This window comes from Macaca thibetana, chromosome 19, assembly GCF_024542745.1.
Source record: "Macaca thibetana thibetana isolate TM-01 chromosome 19, ASM2454274v1, whole genome shotgun sequence".
NCBI classification, from domain to species: domain Eukaryota; kingdom Metazoa; phylum Chordata; class Mammalia; order Primates; family Cercopithecidae; genus Macaca; species Macaca thibetana.
In genome coordinates this window covers 3,117,012-3,132,737 of record NC_065596.1, presented here as the reverse complement: position 1 = coordinate 3,132,737, position 15,726 = coordinate 3,117,012, and the positions used below count along the sequence as shown (strand labels likewise).

The 15,726-nt window shown below is 48.3% G+C and overlaps 1 protein-coding gene across 3 annotated transcripts in view; it reads right to left on the bottom strand.

Moving 5' to 3' along the window:
- Positions 1 to 9,721, bottom strand: part of LOC126942195 (zinc finger protein 43) — a 48,154-nt gene extending 38,433 nt beyond the window's left edge. The window contains exons 1-2 of one of the 3 annotated variants that reach the window (XM_050769509.1): positions 9,534 to 9,721; positions 4,493 to 4,628 (exon numbers count right to left, since the gene is read on the bottom strand). In XM_050769509.1, coding sequence (XP_050625466.1) covers positions 4,493 to 4,628; positions 9,534 to 9,563 — 166 coding nt within the window. In that variant the 5' untranslated portion in view covers positions 9,564 to 9,721. Of the gene's footprint in view, positions 1 to 2,423; positions 2,521 to 4,492; positions 4,629 to 9,533 lie in introns of those variants that run through there. The other 2 variants (XM_050769510.1, XM_050769511.1) reach the window with 2 other exon arrangements.
- Positions 9,722 to 15,726: the final 6,005 nt, after the last annotated feature.

The window sequence follows — 15,726 nt, the reverse complement described above, 5'->3', positions numbered from 1 at the left end:
TCTTTGTGATCGTATAAGCCCATGATCGTACCTGTGGCCCTATGCCCAGGTATGAGAGTCAACATCTCTCCAATTGGATGATCCATATAGGAGAGTCCTCACCTGCCTGTGGGCTATGTTGAGAAATGAGTCATCATTCCTACTCTGGCGATGTTTGCATATCACAGTGATAATTCCAACTGTGGACTGCATCTGCATGTGAGATTTAGGACCTCATCAGTAAGCTTTGTCTGTACTGAGGTTACAAGTATAATGATTGGCAGGGTATTCATTTAAGAAACACAATCTCAGGCTGGGCATGGTGGCTCACGCCTGTAATCCCAGCACTTTGGGAGGCCGAGACGGGCGGATCACAAGGCCAGGAGATCGAGAGACGATCCCGGCTAACACGGTGAAACCCCGTCTCTACTAAAAAATACAAAAAAACTAGCCGGGCGAGGTGGCGGGCGCCTGTAGTCCCAGCTACTCGGGAGGCTGAGGCAGGAGAACGGCGTAAACCCGGGAGGCGGAGCTTGCAGTGAGCTGAGATCCGGCCACTGCACTCCAGCCTGGGTGACAGAGCAAGACTCCGTCTCAAAAAAAAAAAAAAAGAAACACAATCTCAGGCTGGGCATGGTGGCTCACGCCTGTAATCCCAGCATTTTGGGAGGCTGCAGCAGGCGGATCATGAGGTCAGCAGTTCGAGACCAGCCTGACCAACATGGTAAAACCTCATCTCTACTAAAAATACAAAAATTAGCTGGGCGTGCTGGTGCACGCTGGTAATCCCAGCTGCTCAGGAGGCTGAGGCAGGAGAATCACTTGAACCTGGGAGGTGGAGGTTGCCGTGAGCTGAGATCGTGCCACTGTACTCTATCCTGGGTGACCAAGGGAGACCCCGTCTCAAAAAAAAAAAAAAAAGATACACAAAATACAATCTCATCTGTGTTTCTGGTTTGTGATGACACTCTCTGTGCCACCTGAGAGCTTTTTTATAATATTTGAGAGAGTGGTAATTCTCTATGACCTTTGCAAAAAAAGAAAACTTAGAATCATGTTTGTTTTCCCAAGCCTAGCTAGGCAAGGTGTACCTCTTTTATTGCCTCGTTCAAGATACGAGAATCATCATAGTAATTCGTAAGCTGGGGCAAAATATATGTGACAAGGGCTGGGCGCTGTGGCTCACGCCTATAATCCCAGCACTTTGGGAGACCAATGCAGGCAGATCACGAGGTCAGGAGATAGAAACCATCCTGGCTAACACGATGAAACCCCATCTCTACTAAAAATACAAAAAACTAGCCGGGCATGGTGGCGGGCGCCTGTAGTCTCAGTTACTCAGGAGGCTGAGGCAGGAGAATGGCGTGAACCCGGCAGGCGGAGCTTGCAGTGAGCCAAGATCCCGCCACTGCACTCCAGTCTGGGCAATAGAGCGAGATTCTCTCTCAATTTAAAAAAAAAAAAATTACAAATATATATATATATGTTACAATATTACAATTACACCTATGGGCAGGGAGTGAGCAGGAGAGTCACATCACCTGGGGCTGGTCTAGAGATATGTCACAATCTTTTTTGAGGGCAAGGACGAGACAGGAGAGTCACATCACCTAGGTGGTTGGCCAGGGATGCCTTAACATCTCTTCCTATAAGATGGGCACAGGCGCCAGGTGCGGTGACTCACGCCTGTAATCCCAGCTCTCAGAGGTGGGAGGATAGCTTGAGCCCAGGAGTTAGAGACCTGCCTGGACAATATAGCGAGACCCCATTCTCCACAAAAAGGAAGAAAAAAAAAGAAGAAAAAAAAAAAGAAAAAAAAAAGATGGGCACAGGCAGGCCGGGCGTGGTGGCTCGTGCCTGTAATTCCAGCACTTTGGGAGGCCGAGGCGGGCAGATCACCTGAGGTCGGGAGTTCAAGACCAGCCTGACCAACATGGAGAAACCCCGTTTCTACTAAAAAAAATACAAAATTAGCCGGGCATGGTGGCACATGCCTGTAATCCCAGCTACTAGGGAGGCTGAGGCAGGAGAATCGCTTGAACCTGGGAGGCGGAAGTTGCGGTGAGCCAAGACTGCGCCATTGCAGCAACAAGAGTGAAACTCCATCTCAAAAAAAAAAAAAAAAAAAAGATGGGCACAGGCAGCAAGTTACATCGCCTGGCTGCAGGGCCCAACAATATGTTACAGTGCTCTCTATGAGCAACACCCTGAGAGATGACACACATTATCTGGTTGCTGATCCCAGTGATATGTTACAATGTTTTGGCGGGGCATGGTGCATGTAGGTGAGAAAAGTCACATATTATAATTGATAGATGTCAAAATATGTCACAAGGACCCCTGTGGGCAGGCCCAGGCAGGGGCCTCCCATCCCCTAATGTCAGACCCAGTAATGTGTAACAATACCCAAAATACGCAAGGTCCAGGCAAAAGATGAGAGTTACATCATCTAGATGCTGAGTCCAATGATACATGACAATCCTCTTTTGGCAGGGCACAGGCTGAAGAGTCACATCACCTAGGTGATGAATGAAAAGATATGTCATAATACTCTCGTGGCCAGGGCTTATGTAGGAAACTCCTTGGTGATAGACCCAGCTTTATGTCACAATACAAAATGTATGCAGGGGCCAGGTGAGGTGGCTCATGCCTGTAATCTCAGCACTTTGGGAGGCCGAGGTGGGCAGATCACCTAAGGTTGGGAGTTTGTGACCAGCCTGCCCCACATGGAGAAACCCTGTCTCTACTAAAAATACAAAATTAGCCAGGTGTGGTGGCACATGCCTATAATCCCAGCTACTTGAGAGGCTGAGGCAGGAAAGTCGCTTGAACCCAGGAGGCAGAGGTTGCGATGAGCCGAGATTGTGCCATTGCACTCCAGCCTGGACAACAAGAGCAAAACTCCATCTCAAAAATAATAATAATAATAATGATAATAATAATTTGCAGGGCCCAGACAAGAGAAGAGTCCCATCATGTAGGTGCTGGGCCCAGTGATAAATCTAAATCTTTTTTTTGTTCAGAGTCCAAGCAGTAGAGAAGTCACATCACCTAAATGCTTTATCCAGCAACATGTCACAATACCCGGAAAGGACAGCCCAGGCAGAAAAGTCACATCACCTAGGTGAAAGGCCCAGGGATATTTCCTAGTGCTACCTGTTTGCAAGGCTCAGGAAGAAGACAAGAGTGATATAACGCAGGAGCTGGCAGCACAATCACTACAGTGGGCAGGGCCTAGGCATGAGAGGAGAGTCACATCACATGGGTGCTGGGCCAAGCGATATCTCACATTTCCTATTGTGGACAGATTCAGAAATAAAAAGAAGAGATCTATTATTTAGGTGACTGGCCCAGAGTTATGTCACAATGACCACGTGAACAGGGACCAAGCAAAAGAATCACATCACCTGTGTGCTGGGCCAAGCAATAAGTCACTCTCTTTTGTGTTAGCACAACCCAGGCTGAAAGATATATTACAATCTGACCTATGGACAAAGCCCAGATAAAAGAGGAGAGTCACATAAAATAGTTGATGAGCTTACAGATATGTTAAAATGTTTTCTGTAAGCATGGTACAGGCAGGAAACTCACATCACTTAGGTGTAAAACCCAGCAACATGTCACAATGTCTTATGTGAGCAGGGCCAAGAAAAAAATACAGTAACATCACTTTGGTGCTGGGTTCACCAATATTTTACAATCTTCCCTGGAGGAAAAACTAAGAAAAAAAATAAATAAAATCAGCTATGTGCTGCAAAATGTCGCAACACTTCCTGTGAGCAGAGACCAGGTAAGACAAGAGTCAAATCACTTGTGTGACTGGTGCAAAGACATCTGGAAATGCCACCCATAGGCAGGGTCCAGGCATAAAAGTAGTATCACTCGGCTGTTGGACCCAGCGATATGTCACAATGGCCCAGGTGGCCAAATCATAGGCAGAAGACTCACATGTCAGTGCAGAGCCTAGCAATATTTCACATTGTCCACTACAGGCAAAACTTAAAACCAGAGGAAGAAGACTGTCACATCACCGGGATGCTGGGCCCAGTGATATGTCAACCATCATTTCTGTAATAAAGACCCACACAGAAAAAAACACATCATCTGTCGCTGGCCACAGCAATATGCCTCAATTTTCCCTGTAGGCACGATGCAGGCAGAAGAGGAGAGTCACATCCTCTAGGTGATGAATGCAGGGACATGTCACAATGCTCCCTGTAGGAAGGGCCCAGGTAGGAGACTCCCATCCTTTAGCTGTTCAGCTGAGCAGTATGTCACAATACACAAATATGCAGGGCCTAAGAAAAAGATGAGTCACATCACCTTGATGCTAGGTCTCTGTGAGCAGAGACCAGGCAGAAGAAAGTAACATTACTGGCTGGGCGCAGTGGCTCACGCCTATAATCCCAACACTTTGGGAGGCCGAGGAGGGTGGATCACTTGAGGCCAGGAATTCGAGAACAGCCTGGCTAACATGCTGAAACCCCATCTCTACTAAAAATGCAAAAATTACCTGGGCATGGTGGAACATGCCTGTAGTCCCAGCTACTCAAGAGGCTGATGCAGAAGAATCGCTTGAACTTGGGTGGCGGAGGTTGCAGTGAGCCAAGATCACACCATTGCACTCCAGCCTGTGCAACAGAGCGAGACTGTCTCCAGAAAAAAAAAAAAAAAAAAAGTAACATTACCATGGTGATGGGCATCATTGAGTTATGTCACAAAGCTCCAGAGAAAAAGTAGGCAGGGTCCAGAGAAAAAGTGTTACATCCCCTGGGTGTTGAACCAACAACATGTAACTATTTATTTACTTATTTATTTATTTATTTATTGACAGGGAGTCTCACTCTCTTGCCCAGGCTGGAGTGTAGTGGCACATCTCGGCTCTGCAACCTCCATGTCCCAGATTCAAGCAATTCTCCTATCTCAGCCTCCCAAGTCACTGGGACTACAGGCGCACACCACCATGCCCGGCTGATTTTTGTATTTTTAGTAGAGACAGCATTTCACCATATTGATTAGACTGGTCTTGAACTCCTGACCTCAGGTGATGCACCCACTCTCAGCCTTCCAAAGTTCTGGCATTACAGGCACTAGGCCACTGTGCCCAGCCTTATATGTAACAATTTCTTTTTTCTTTTTTTCTTTCTTCGAGAAAGAGTATTGCTCTATTGCCCAGGCTGGAGTGCAGTGGCGCGATGTCAGCTCAATGCAACCATTGCCTCCTGGATTCAAGCGATTCTCCTGCCTCAGCCTCCCGAGTAGCTGGGATTACAGGCATGCACCACCATGCGCGGCTAATTTTCGTATTTTTTTTAGTAGAGACGGGGTTTCACCATGTTGGCCAGACTGCTCCTGAACTCCTGACCTCAAGTGATCCGACAGCCTCAGCCTCCCAGAGTGCTGGGATTACAGGCGTGAGCCACCGTGCCCAGCCATATGTAACAATTTCTAGTGTGACATATTGTGCCATAATATGGCACAACACATAGGGCACAGGTGGGAGAGTCACATAACATGGGTGCAGGATCCAGTAATATTTTTACAACACCCAAAATGTGTGGGGTCCCATAAAAAGAGGAGAGTCATATCACCTAGGTGCTGGGACCAGTGATATATTACAATCACACCTTTGGGCTGGGACCAGACAGGAAACTGAAATCACTCAGGTGCTGGACAAAGGCGTATGTCACAATCCGACCTGTAGGAAGGTCCAGTAATGAATTAATCCCGTACGGGTCCCAGTTCTAGGTATGAGAGTCACCAAATTCTCTATGTTGGGTCTAAGTACGCTAGTGACAATTTCACCAATGAACTGAACCTGTGCATAAGAGCCTCCAACTCTTTTGTGAACTGTGTTAGCTCTGGCCGTCAGCCCAGGTATGACAATCAACATGTCCTCAGGAAGGTAGACTTCTCATTGGTTCAGATAGAAAAATTCTCACCTGCCTATGAACTAGATGTAGAAATGAGTCATTATTCAAACTCTTGCATAACGTTCACATATAACAGCCACAATTTTAACTGTGGACTATGTCCATGCATGAGATTCAGGACCTCACCAGTGGGTTCCGTCACTGTGTGAGGGTGACAATTCTTTTTTTTTTTTTTTTTGAGACGGAGTCTCGCTGTGTCCCCCAGGCTGGAGTGCAGTGGCGCGATCTCGGCTCACTGCGAGCTTCGCCTCCCAGGTTCACGCCATTCTCCTGCCTCAGCCTCCTGAGTAGCTGGGACTACAGGCGCCCACTACTGCGCCCGGCTAATTTTTTGTATTTTTAGTAGAGACGGGGTTTCACCGTGGTCTCGATCTCCTGACCTTGTGATCCGCCCGCCTCGGCCTCCCAAAGTGCTAGAATTACAGGCGTGAGCCACCGTGCCCGGCCGAGGGTGACAATTCTAACGATTGGTGGGGTGGGCAAAGAAGAAACACAGTCTCACCTGTTTACTGAACACTCTCTGTACCACGAGAGACTTATATACTATTCAAAACAGTGGTAATTAGGCTGGGCACGGTGGCTCACGCCTGTAACCCCAGCACTTTGGGACGCTGAGGCGGGCGGATCACCTGAGGTCGGGAGTTCTAGACCAGCCTGACCAACACTGACAAACCCCGTCTCTACTCAGAATACAAAATTAGCTGGGCGTGGTGGCACATGCCTGTAATCCCAGCTACTCGAGAGACTGAGGCAGGAGAATCGCTTGAACCAAGGAGGCAGAGGTTGCAGTGAGCCAAGATCTCACCACTGCACTCCAGCCTGGGCAACAAGGGCGAAACCCTGTCTCAAAAAAAAAAAAAACGTGGTAATTCTCGGCTGGGCATGGTAGCTCACGCCTGTAATCCCAACACTTTGGGAGGCCAAGGTGGGTGGATCACTTAAGGTCAGGAGTTCAAGAGCAGCCTGGCCAACATGGCAAAATCCTATCTCTACTAAAAATACAAAAATTACCCAGGAGGCGGAGGTTGCAGTGAGCCGAGATTGTACCACTACACTCCAGCCCGGGAAACATGAACGAAAGTCCTTTAAAAAAAAAAAAAAAATTCTCTATGACCTTTGTACAAGAAAGAGACCCATAGGCCGGGCGCGGTGGCTCAAGCCTGTAATCCCAGCACTTTGGGAGGCCGAGACGGGCGGATCACGAGGTCAGGAGATCGAGACCACCCTGGCTAACACGGTGAAACACCGTCTCTACTAAAAAATACAAAAAAAAAAACTAGCCGGGCGAGGTGGCGGGCGCCTGTAGTCCCAGCTACTTGGGAGGCTGAGGCAGGAGAATGGCGTGAACCCAGGAGGCGGAGCTTGCAGTGAGCTGAGATCCGGCCACTGCACTCCAGCCTGGGTGACAGAGCAAGACTCCGTCTCAAAAAAAAAAAAAAAAAAAAAAAAAAAAAAAAAAAAAAAAAAAAAGAAAGAGACCCAGGATAATACTCATAACCATAAGTCTAGCTATAAGAGGCAGCATCTCTCCTATTGGTGGGTTGAAGGTAGAAGAGTCATAATTGCACCTGTGAACTGGGCCAAGCTATATTTCACAATTCCACCTGTGAATAGGGAGAGAGAAGAGTCTCATCACCTGGGTTTTGGGCCAGGAATATGTCACAGTCTTTTCTGAGGGCAGAGACCAGAAAGGAGTGTCACATCACCTGAATATTTAGCCAGGAATATGTTACAACCTTCTCCTGAAAGCAGGACACAGGCAGCAGAGTCACATCACCTGGGTGCTGAGCCCAGCAATGGATAACAATGCTCTCTGTGGTCCACGCCCAGGCAGGAGAGACACATTACCTGGTACCTGAGCCTAGTGATAAGTCACAATTTTTCCTGTAGGCAGAAGGCAAGCAAAAATGGAGAGTCACTTTCCTAGGTGACTGATACAGAGATATGTCACAAGGCCCTCTATAGAAAGAGCCTGGGCAGGGCCAGGCACATTGGCTCACACCTGTAATCCCAGCACTTTGGGAGGCCGAGGCAGGCGGATCACGAGGTCAGGAGTTCAGACCAGCCTGGCCAACATGGCAAAACCCCGTTTCCACTAAAAATACAAAAATTAGCTGGGTGTGGTGGCAGGCACCTGTAATCCCAGTACCTCAGGAGGCTGAGGCAGGAGAATCGTTTGAACCTGGGAGGCAGAAGTTGCAGTGAGCTGAGATCGCAGCACTGCACTCCAGCCTGGGCAACAGGGCGAGACTGTCTCAAACGAAAAAAAAAAAAAAAAAAAAAAAAAAAGGAAAAAGAAAGGGCCTGGGCAGGAGCTTCCTATTTTATAGGTGTTAGACCTAGTAACATGTCCTAACATCCAAAATATTCAGGGACTAGGGAAAAAAGGAGAGTCACATAACCTGAGTGCAGGGCTTACCAATATGTCACAATGCACCCTGTGGGCAGTGCCAAGGCAAGAAAAAAGACTCCCATCATCTCAGTGAAAGGCCCAGCTATGTGTCACAATGCCACCTGTGGGCATCAACAAAGCTGGAAAAAAGTCACATCTTCAAGGTGCAAAGTCAAGCGATATGTGACAATCTCCATCTGTGGGCTGGGCCAAGGCACCGAGTCAAATCACTAAGGTGCTTAGTAGATGCATATAATCTTACCTGCAGGAAAGTCCAGGAATGTGTTGAGAAATTCCACACATGTCCAGGTTCCAGGTATGAAAGTCAACACCTCCTGTATGTTGGGTCTAAGTACATGAGTCACAATCTCAATGGTTGACAGAAGTATTGCAAGAGAGCCACAATTCTGTCTGCAGACTGTGCCTTTCAGTGCAGTCACAGCCTCACATGTGTACTGAATCTTGGTCTGAGAGTAACCAACCCACCTATGGACCAGGCCCACATATGAGAGTCAATTGTCCAACTTTTGAAAGCCTCCCAGTGCGAGATTCAGAAATGTTCGTAAGAGGCCGGGCGCAGTGGCTCACGCCTGTAATCCCAGGACTTTTGGGAGGCCGAGGCGGGCGGATCACCTGAGGTCTGGAGTTCGAGATCAGCCTGGCGAACATGGTGAAACCCCATGTCTAGGAAAAGTAAAAATAAAAATAAAAAATAAAAATAAAAAAATAAAATTAGCCGGGCCTGGTGGTGCGCACCTGTAATCCCAGCTACTCGTAAGGATGAGACAGGAGAATCGCTTGAATCCGGAGGCGGAGGTTGCAGAGAGCCGAGATCACGCCACTACACTCCAGCCTGGGCGACAGAGCAAGATTCCCTCTCCAAAAAAAAAGAAACAGAAACTGAAGACTCCAGGGCCGCAGCCCCTCCTGCGCAGACACCGAGTCGGGATTCTGCCCCGATGACCCGTCCGGCATCCCTGAACAATCTGGGAAATACTCGGGGCTGCCGGTGCAGACTTGACCAAAGAGATCCAGACAGGGTACCGTGCAGGAACCGGGCAGGACGCGGGAGTCTGGGCTGCAGGTCCAGGCGCCATCTTGCGGCCAGAGGGGCCTGGGGCGGAGCTGCGCCAGCGACCAGGACTCAAGGAGCGGACTGTGAGGGGGCCGGTCCCGCCAGTTTCACAGCCCGCTCTCCCCTCTCGGGATGCCCAACCCCGCGCACTCACCATTTCCCAGCCTCCAGGATGTCCGGGCATCTTAGCTGTGCGTCTCCCAGGACCTGCAGATCACAGGGTAACGGAGGCTGCGACAAAGTCACCGGGGGTTCCCGAGGCGGAGGACGCGGAAAAGCAGAGACGGATCCCAAACTCTGGCGGGAGCGGGAGACAAAGGCCCAGCCAAAAGCTGGAAACCACGGCCCTCTCTAACTGCGCGTCTGATTGGGTGGTTCCCACGCCAGCGCCACTGATTGGATAAAGCTCCGGGACCCACCAGGTCCCTCCAGGACCCACCCTCCCCGGCATTAGCGCATTTTATGCACGGGGAAATAGGCTCAAGTGGGCGGGGTCACGTGCCCAGGGAATTACACCTAATTAACAAGTGAGCTGAGCCTTGAAATGCACTTTCTCTTTTCCTTACCTGGGTCAGCTTGTATAATGCATGTTAGTAGCTACTTAAGGGTAAGAAACAGAACATTTTGATACCCTTTTAACAACTTTTTAATCGTTTTGATAATGCAGGAAAGACCCTCATGCCATCCCTGAGGTCCTTTCTCACCATGCTGTACCATACTGCTGTACACATCTTGGGATGACCATTAGGAATGGGGAAGCAGGGGAGCTGGGGATAGATAAACATGAATTACGTTGCCTAAATTTGCTCATTTTAGAAAAACATCTAAACCAATCTGTGTGAAGTGACTATTTTTAGGGTGATTGTGCCCTGACTGTGCTCATTAACGGGGTTATTTCACTTTCTATTGGAAAATCGCCAATTGTCCTCTGTAGGTGTCCTGAGGTGATTTGCTAGTTTAGACCCTGGAGGTAGGGGTAAGAAAATACTTGAGCTACATCAGAACACTTAACTGGAAAATATATAGGAATTCCTTAATAATATCTAACAGTTTTCTCAATACCCATTATATTTAATAGTGATAGCTAGGAGGGCAGAGAGGGGCAACGGATGACGCAACCTTAGAAGTTCACTTTTGTTATAAGTTTATTTGTTTTGTTTTGGTTTTGGAGATAAGGTCTCACTTTGGCGCCCAGGCTGGAGAACAGTGGCACAATCACAAATCATGTTTTGGTTGTAATCGTTTTTTAAATTTTTATTTATTTATTTATTTATTTATTTTTGAGAAAGAGTTTCACTCTGCCGCCCAGACTGGAGTGCAATGGCACAATCTCAGGTCACTGCAACTTCTGCCTCCCGGGCTCAAGTGATTCTCCTCCCCCAGCCTCCCGAGTAGCTGGGATTACAGGCGCGAGCCACCACGCCTGGCTAATTTTTGTATTTTTAGTAGAGACGGGGTTTTACCATATTAACCAGGCTGGTCTCGAACTCCTGACCTCGTGATTCACCCACCTCGGCCTCCCAAAGTGCTGGGAATACAGGAGTGAGCAACCGCCTCCGGCCAATTTATTTTGTATTTATTTTTTGAGGTGAAGTTTCACTCTTGATGCCCAGGCTGGGGTGCAATGGCGCGATCTCGGCTCACTGCAACCTCTGCCTCCCTGGTTCAAGTGACACTCTTGCCTCAGCTCCCAAGTAGCTGGGATTACAGGCACATGCAACCACGAGCGGCTAATTTTTTGTATTTTTGGTAGAGGCGGATTTCACCATGTTGGCCAAGCTGGTCTCCAATTCCTGACCTCAGGTGATCCGTCCGCCTTGGCCTCCCAATGTGCTGGGATTACAGGCGTGAGCCACCGCACCAGGCCTGTAACAGCTTTTTGTAAAATATTTTTGTCTGGGTGTAGTGGCTCATGCCTGTAATGCAAACACTTTCAGAGGTCATGGTAGAATGCTTGCTTAAACCCAGGAGTTGAAGATCTGTCTGGGCAACATAGTGAGACTCAGTCTCTACAAAACATTGTGAAAATTAACAGGGGGCGGGCGCGGTGGTTCATGACTGTAATCCCAGTACTTTGGGAGACCAAGGTGGGCATATCACAAGTTCAGGAGTTCGAGACCAGCCTGGCCAATATGGTGAAACCCCGTCTCTACTAAAAATACAACAAATTAGACGGGCGTGGTGGCGGGTGCCTGTAGTTCCAGCTACTCGGGAGGCTGAGGCAGGAGGATTGCTTGAACCCAGGAGGCGGAGGTTGCAGTGAGCCGAGATCGGGCCACTGCATTCCAACCTAGGTGACAGAGCAAGACTCTGTTTCCAAAAAAAAAATTAGCCGAGTGTGCTGTTGCATGCATGCCTGTAGTCCCAGCTATTCAAGAAGCTGAGGTGGAAGAATCACTTGAGCCTAAGCAGTTGAAGCTGCAGTGACCTATAATTTAGCCACTGCATTCCAGCCTGGGTGACAGAGTGCGAACTGTATGGGTGTGTATACACACACACTCATACCCACACACATATGCACACACACATATATATATAATAAAAATAGTATGTATATTAAAAAAAAATTCGGCCAGGTGCAGTGGCTCCTGCCTGTAATCCCAGCACTTTGGAAGGCTGAGGCGGGTGGATCACGAGGTCAGGAGATCGAGACCATGCTGGCTAACACGGTGAAATCCCGTTTCTACTAAAAATACAAAAAACTAGCCGGGCGTGGTGGCAGATGCCTGTGGTCCTAGCTACTCTGGAGGCTGAGGCAGGAGAATGGCGTAAACCCGGGAGGCGGAGCTTGCAGTGAGCCGAGATTGCACCACTGCCCTCCAGCCTGGGCGACAGAGCGAGACTCCGTCTCAAAAAAATTAAAAAAATAAAAATGATAAAAATAAATAAATAAATTCAAGCACAGAAGAAAAGTGAAGGACCACGGTGTGGGATGTGAGGAAAGGTGAGTGTGGCTCCTGCTGCTCAATGAGACTTGGTTCTCCATCTTGAACAACTGCCCATCCACATTGAAACCACAACTCAATTCTCACGTGAAACTGCTCAAGTACCACTATTTACCTTTTTTTTTTTTTTTTTTTTTTTGAGACAGAGTCTCGCTCTGTTGCGCAGGCTGGAGTGCAGTGGCAGCCCACCTATGCGGAAGGCTGAGGCAGGAGCATCGCTGGAACCCAGGAGGCAGAGGCTGCGGTGAGCAGAGATCGCCCCATTACACTCCAGCCTGGGCAGCAAAAGCGAAACTCCATGTAAAAAAACAAAAAAGAAGAAAAGAAAGAAAGAAAGAGAGAGAGAAAGAAAAGAGAGAGAGAGAAAGGAAAGAAAGAAGAAAGAAAGAAAGAAAGAAAGAAAGAAAGAAAGAAAGAAAGAAAGAAAGAAAAAGAGAAGAGAGAGAGAGAGAGAAAGAGAGGGAGGGAGGGAGGGAGGAAGGAAGGAAGGAAGGAAGGAAGGAAGGAAGGAAGGAAGGAAGGAAGGAAGGAAAGGAATCTTTCACGAAGGAGAAGAAGAAAAGGATTTCACATCTAAAGAGTTTGTTTCCTTTATAAAACAACAGCCTCTTGTCATTTGAGTTGTCCAGAGATGTCTGAAAGCACGAATACACTTAAGAATAAATGGATCTCTCAGGTGACAAAGAGGCACAGTGGTAACTAAATATAATCTATTCTCCATTCTCAAAAAGCAGTTTTAACTGTGTGAACCGTATTCACTGGACAAGGCCAGAGAAAAGCGTCTTTAGGACAATACAGCCATGAGGCTGCAAATCAAACTGGGGGCGGGAAGGATGCAGGAGGCTTCCATGGCCAAGACACCGGTGGCTATCCTTGGGTGTCACTCAAAACTTCAAGGTAGGCGGGGCGCCGTGGCTCATGCCTGTAATCCCAGCACTTTGGGAGGCCGAGACGGGTGGATCACAAGGTCAGGAGTTCCAGACCAGCCTGACCGACATGGTGAAACCCCGTCTCTACCAAAAATGTCAAAAATTAGCTGGGTGTGGTGGCATGCGCTTGTAATCCCAGCTACTCGGGAGGCTGAGGCAGGAGAAGCGCTAGAACCGGGACCCGGGAGGCAGAGGTAGCAGTGAGCGAGATCGCGCCATTGCACTCCAGCCTCAGCTACAGAGCAAGACTCTGTCTCAAAAAAACAAAAACAAACTTCAAGGTGGAGACGCACGGCGCAGGCGCAGAGCTAGGTGGCAAGGGCAGTGCGGCCGTGGAGACAAGGCCAGCGGCCGGGCGCGCAGGGCTTGGGGCGCGGCCGGAGGGAGAAGGGCCGGCCCAGCACAGCGTCCGGGAACACTAAGGCTTGAGTAGCGCGGCCCGCCGCCTTGGGTGGGCTGGAAAGACCACTCGGCCGGGCGGGCCCCGGGGGACTGATTGGCATTTTTTACCATCTACAGAAGCTCACTGTAAGCCGGGCGCGGTGGCTCACGCCTGTAATCCTAGCACTTAGGGAGGCCGAGATAGGCAGATTGCCTGAGCTCAGGAGTTGGAGAGCAGCCTTGGCAAAATGGTGAAACCCCCTCTCTACTAAAATACAAAAAAAATCAGCCGGGCATGGTGGCGCGCACCTGTAATAGGGAGGCTGAGGCAGGACCCCGGCTTGAACCCAGGAGGCGGAGGTAGCGGTGAGCCCAGAGTGCGCCATCGCAATCCAGCTTGGAAAACAAGAGTGAAACTCCATTTCAAAAAAGAAGAAGAAGAAGAAGGACGGGTGCAGTGGCTCACGGCTGTAATCCCAGTACTTTGGGAGGCCGAGGCAGGCGGATCACGCGGTCAGGAGTTCGAGACCAGCCTGGCCAACATGGTGAAACCCCGTCACTACTAAAAATACAAAAATTATCCAGGCGTGGTGGCGGGAGCCTGTAATCTCAGCTACTCGGAAGACTGAGGCAGGAAAATCGCTTGAAATAGGAAGGCAGAGGTTGCAGTGAGTCAAGAATGCACCACTGCACTCCAGCCTGGGCAAGAAGAGTGAAACTCCGTCTCAAAACAAAACAAAACAAAAAAAGCTGGGCATGGTGGCTCACAACTGTAATCCCAGCACTTTGGGAGGCCCAAGCGGGCGGATCATGAGGTCAAGAGATCCAGATCATCCTGCCCAACATGGCGAAACCCCATTTCTACTAAAAATACCAAAATTACCCGGGTGTGGTAGCAGATGCCTGTAATCCCAGCTACATGGGAGGCTGAGGCAGGAGAATTGCTTAAACCCAGGAGGCGGAGGTTGCAGTGAGTGGAGATCACGGGGTTGCCGTGACCTCTTGTCAGCTTTGTCAAATATCAAATGATTGTAGGTGTGCAGGATTATTTCTGGGCTCTCTATTTTGTTGCATTGTCCTATGAGTCTGTTTTTGTACCAGAACCATGCTGCTTTGGTTACTGAAGCCCTGTAGTACAATTTAAAGTCTGGTATTGTGATGCCTCCAGCTTTGTCCTTTTTCTTAGTATTGCCTTGGCTATATGGGCTCTTTTTTTGTTCTGTATGAATTTTAAAAATAGTTTTTTCTTTCAGTTCTGTTAAGAATGTTTTTGGTAGTTTGTTAGGAATAGCATTCGATTTGTAAATTTCTTTGAGCAGTATGGCAATTTTAATAATATTGATATTTTCTATACATCTCTTTCTATTAGATTTTCTAGTTTCTGTGCAGAGATGTTCATAGTAGACTTCATGTGTTATTTGTCAGTGATAATGTCCCTTTTGTCTTTTTTTTTTTTTTTTTTTTTTTTTTGAGATGCAGTCTCACTCTGTCACCAGGCTGGAGTGCAGTGGTGCAATCTCAGTTCATTGCAACCTCTGTCTCCTGGGTTCAAGCGATTCTCCTGCCTCAGCCTTTCAAGTAGCTGGGACTACAGGCGTACGCCACTATGCCCAGCTAATTTTTGTATTTTCGGTAGAGACAGGGTTTCACTATGTTGGCCAGGATGGTCTCGACTCCTTGCCCTTTTGTCGTTTCTAATTGTGTTTATTTGGTTATTCTCTTCTTTCTTCATGAATCTAGCTAGTAGTTTATCTTATTTTTTTTTTAAAGATTTAACGTCTAGATTTCTTGATCTATTGTATAGTTTATCATGTCTAAATCTCCTGCAGTTTAGATCTGATTTTGGTTATTTCTTGTCTTTTACAATTTTTTTTTTTTTTTTCTTTTTTGAGACGGAGTCTCGCTCTGTTACCCAGGCTGGACTGCAGTGGCCGGATCTCAGCTCACTGCAACCTCCGCCTCCCGGGTTCACGCCATTCTCTGGCCTCAGCCTCCTGAGTAGCTGGGACTACAGGCGCTCGCCACCTCGCCCAGCTAGATTTTTGTATTTTTTAGTAGAGACGGGGTTTCACCGTGTTAGCCAGGATGGTCT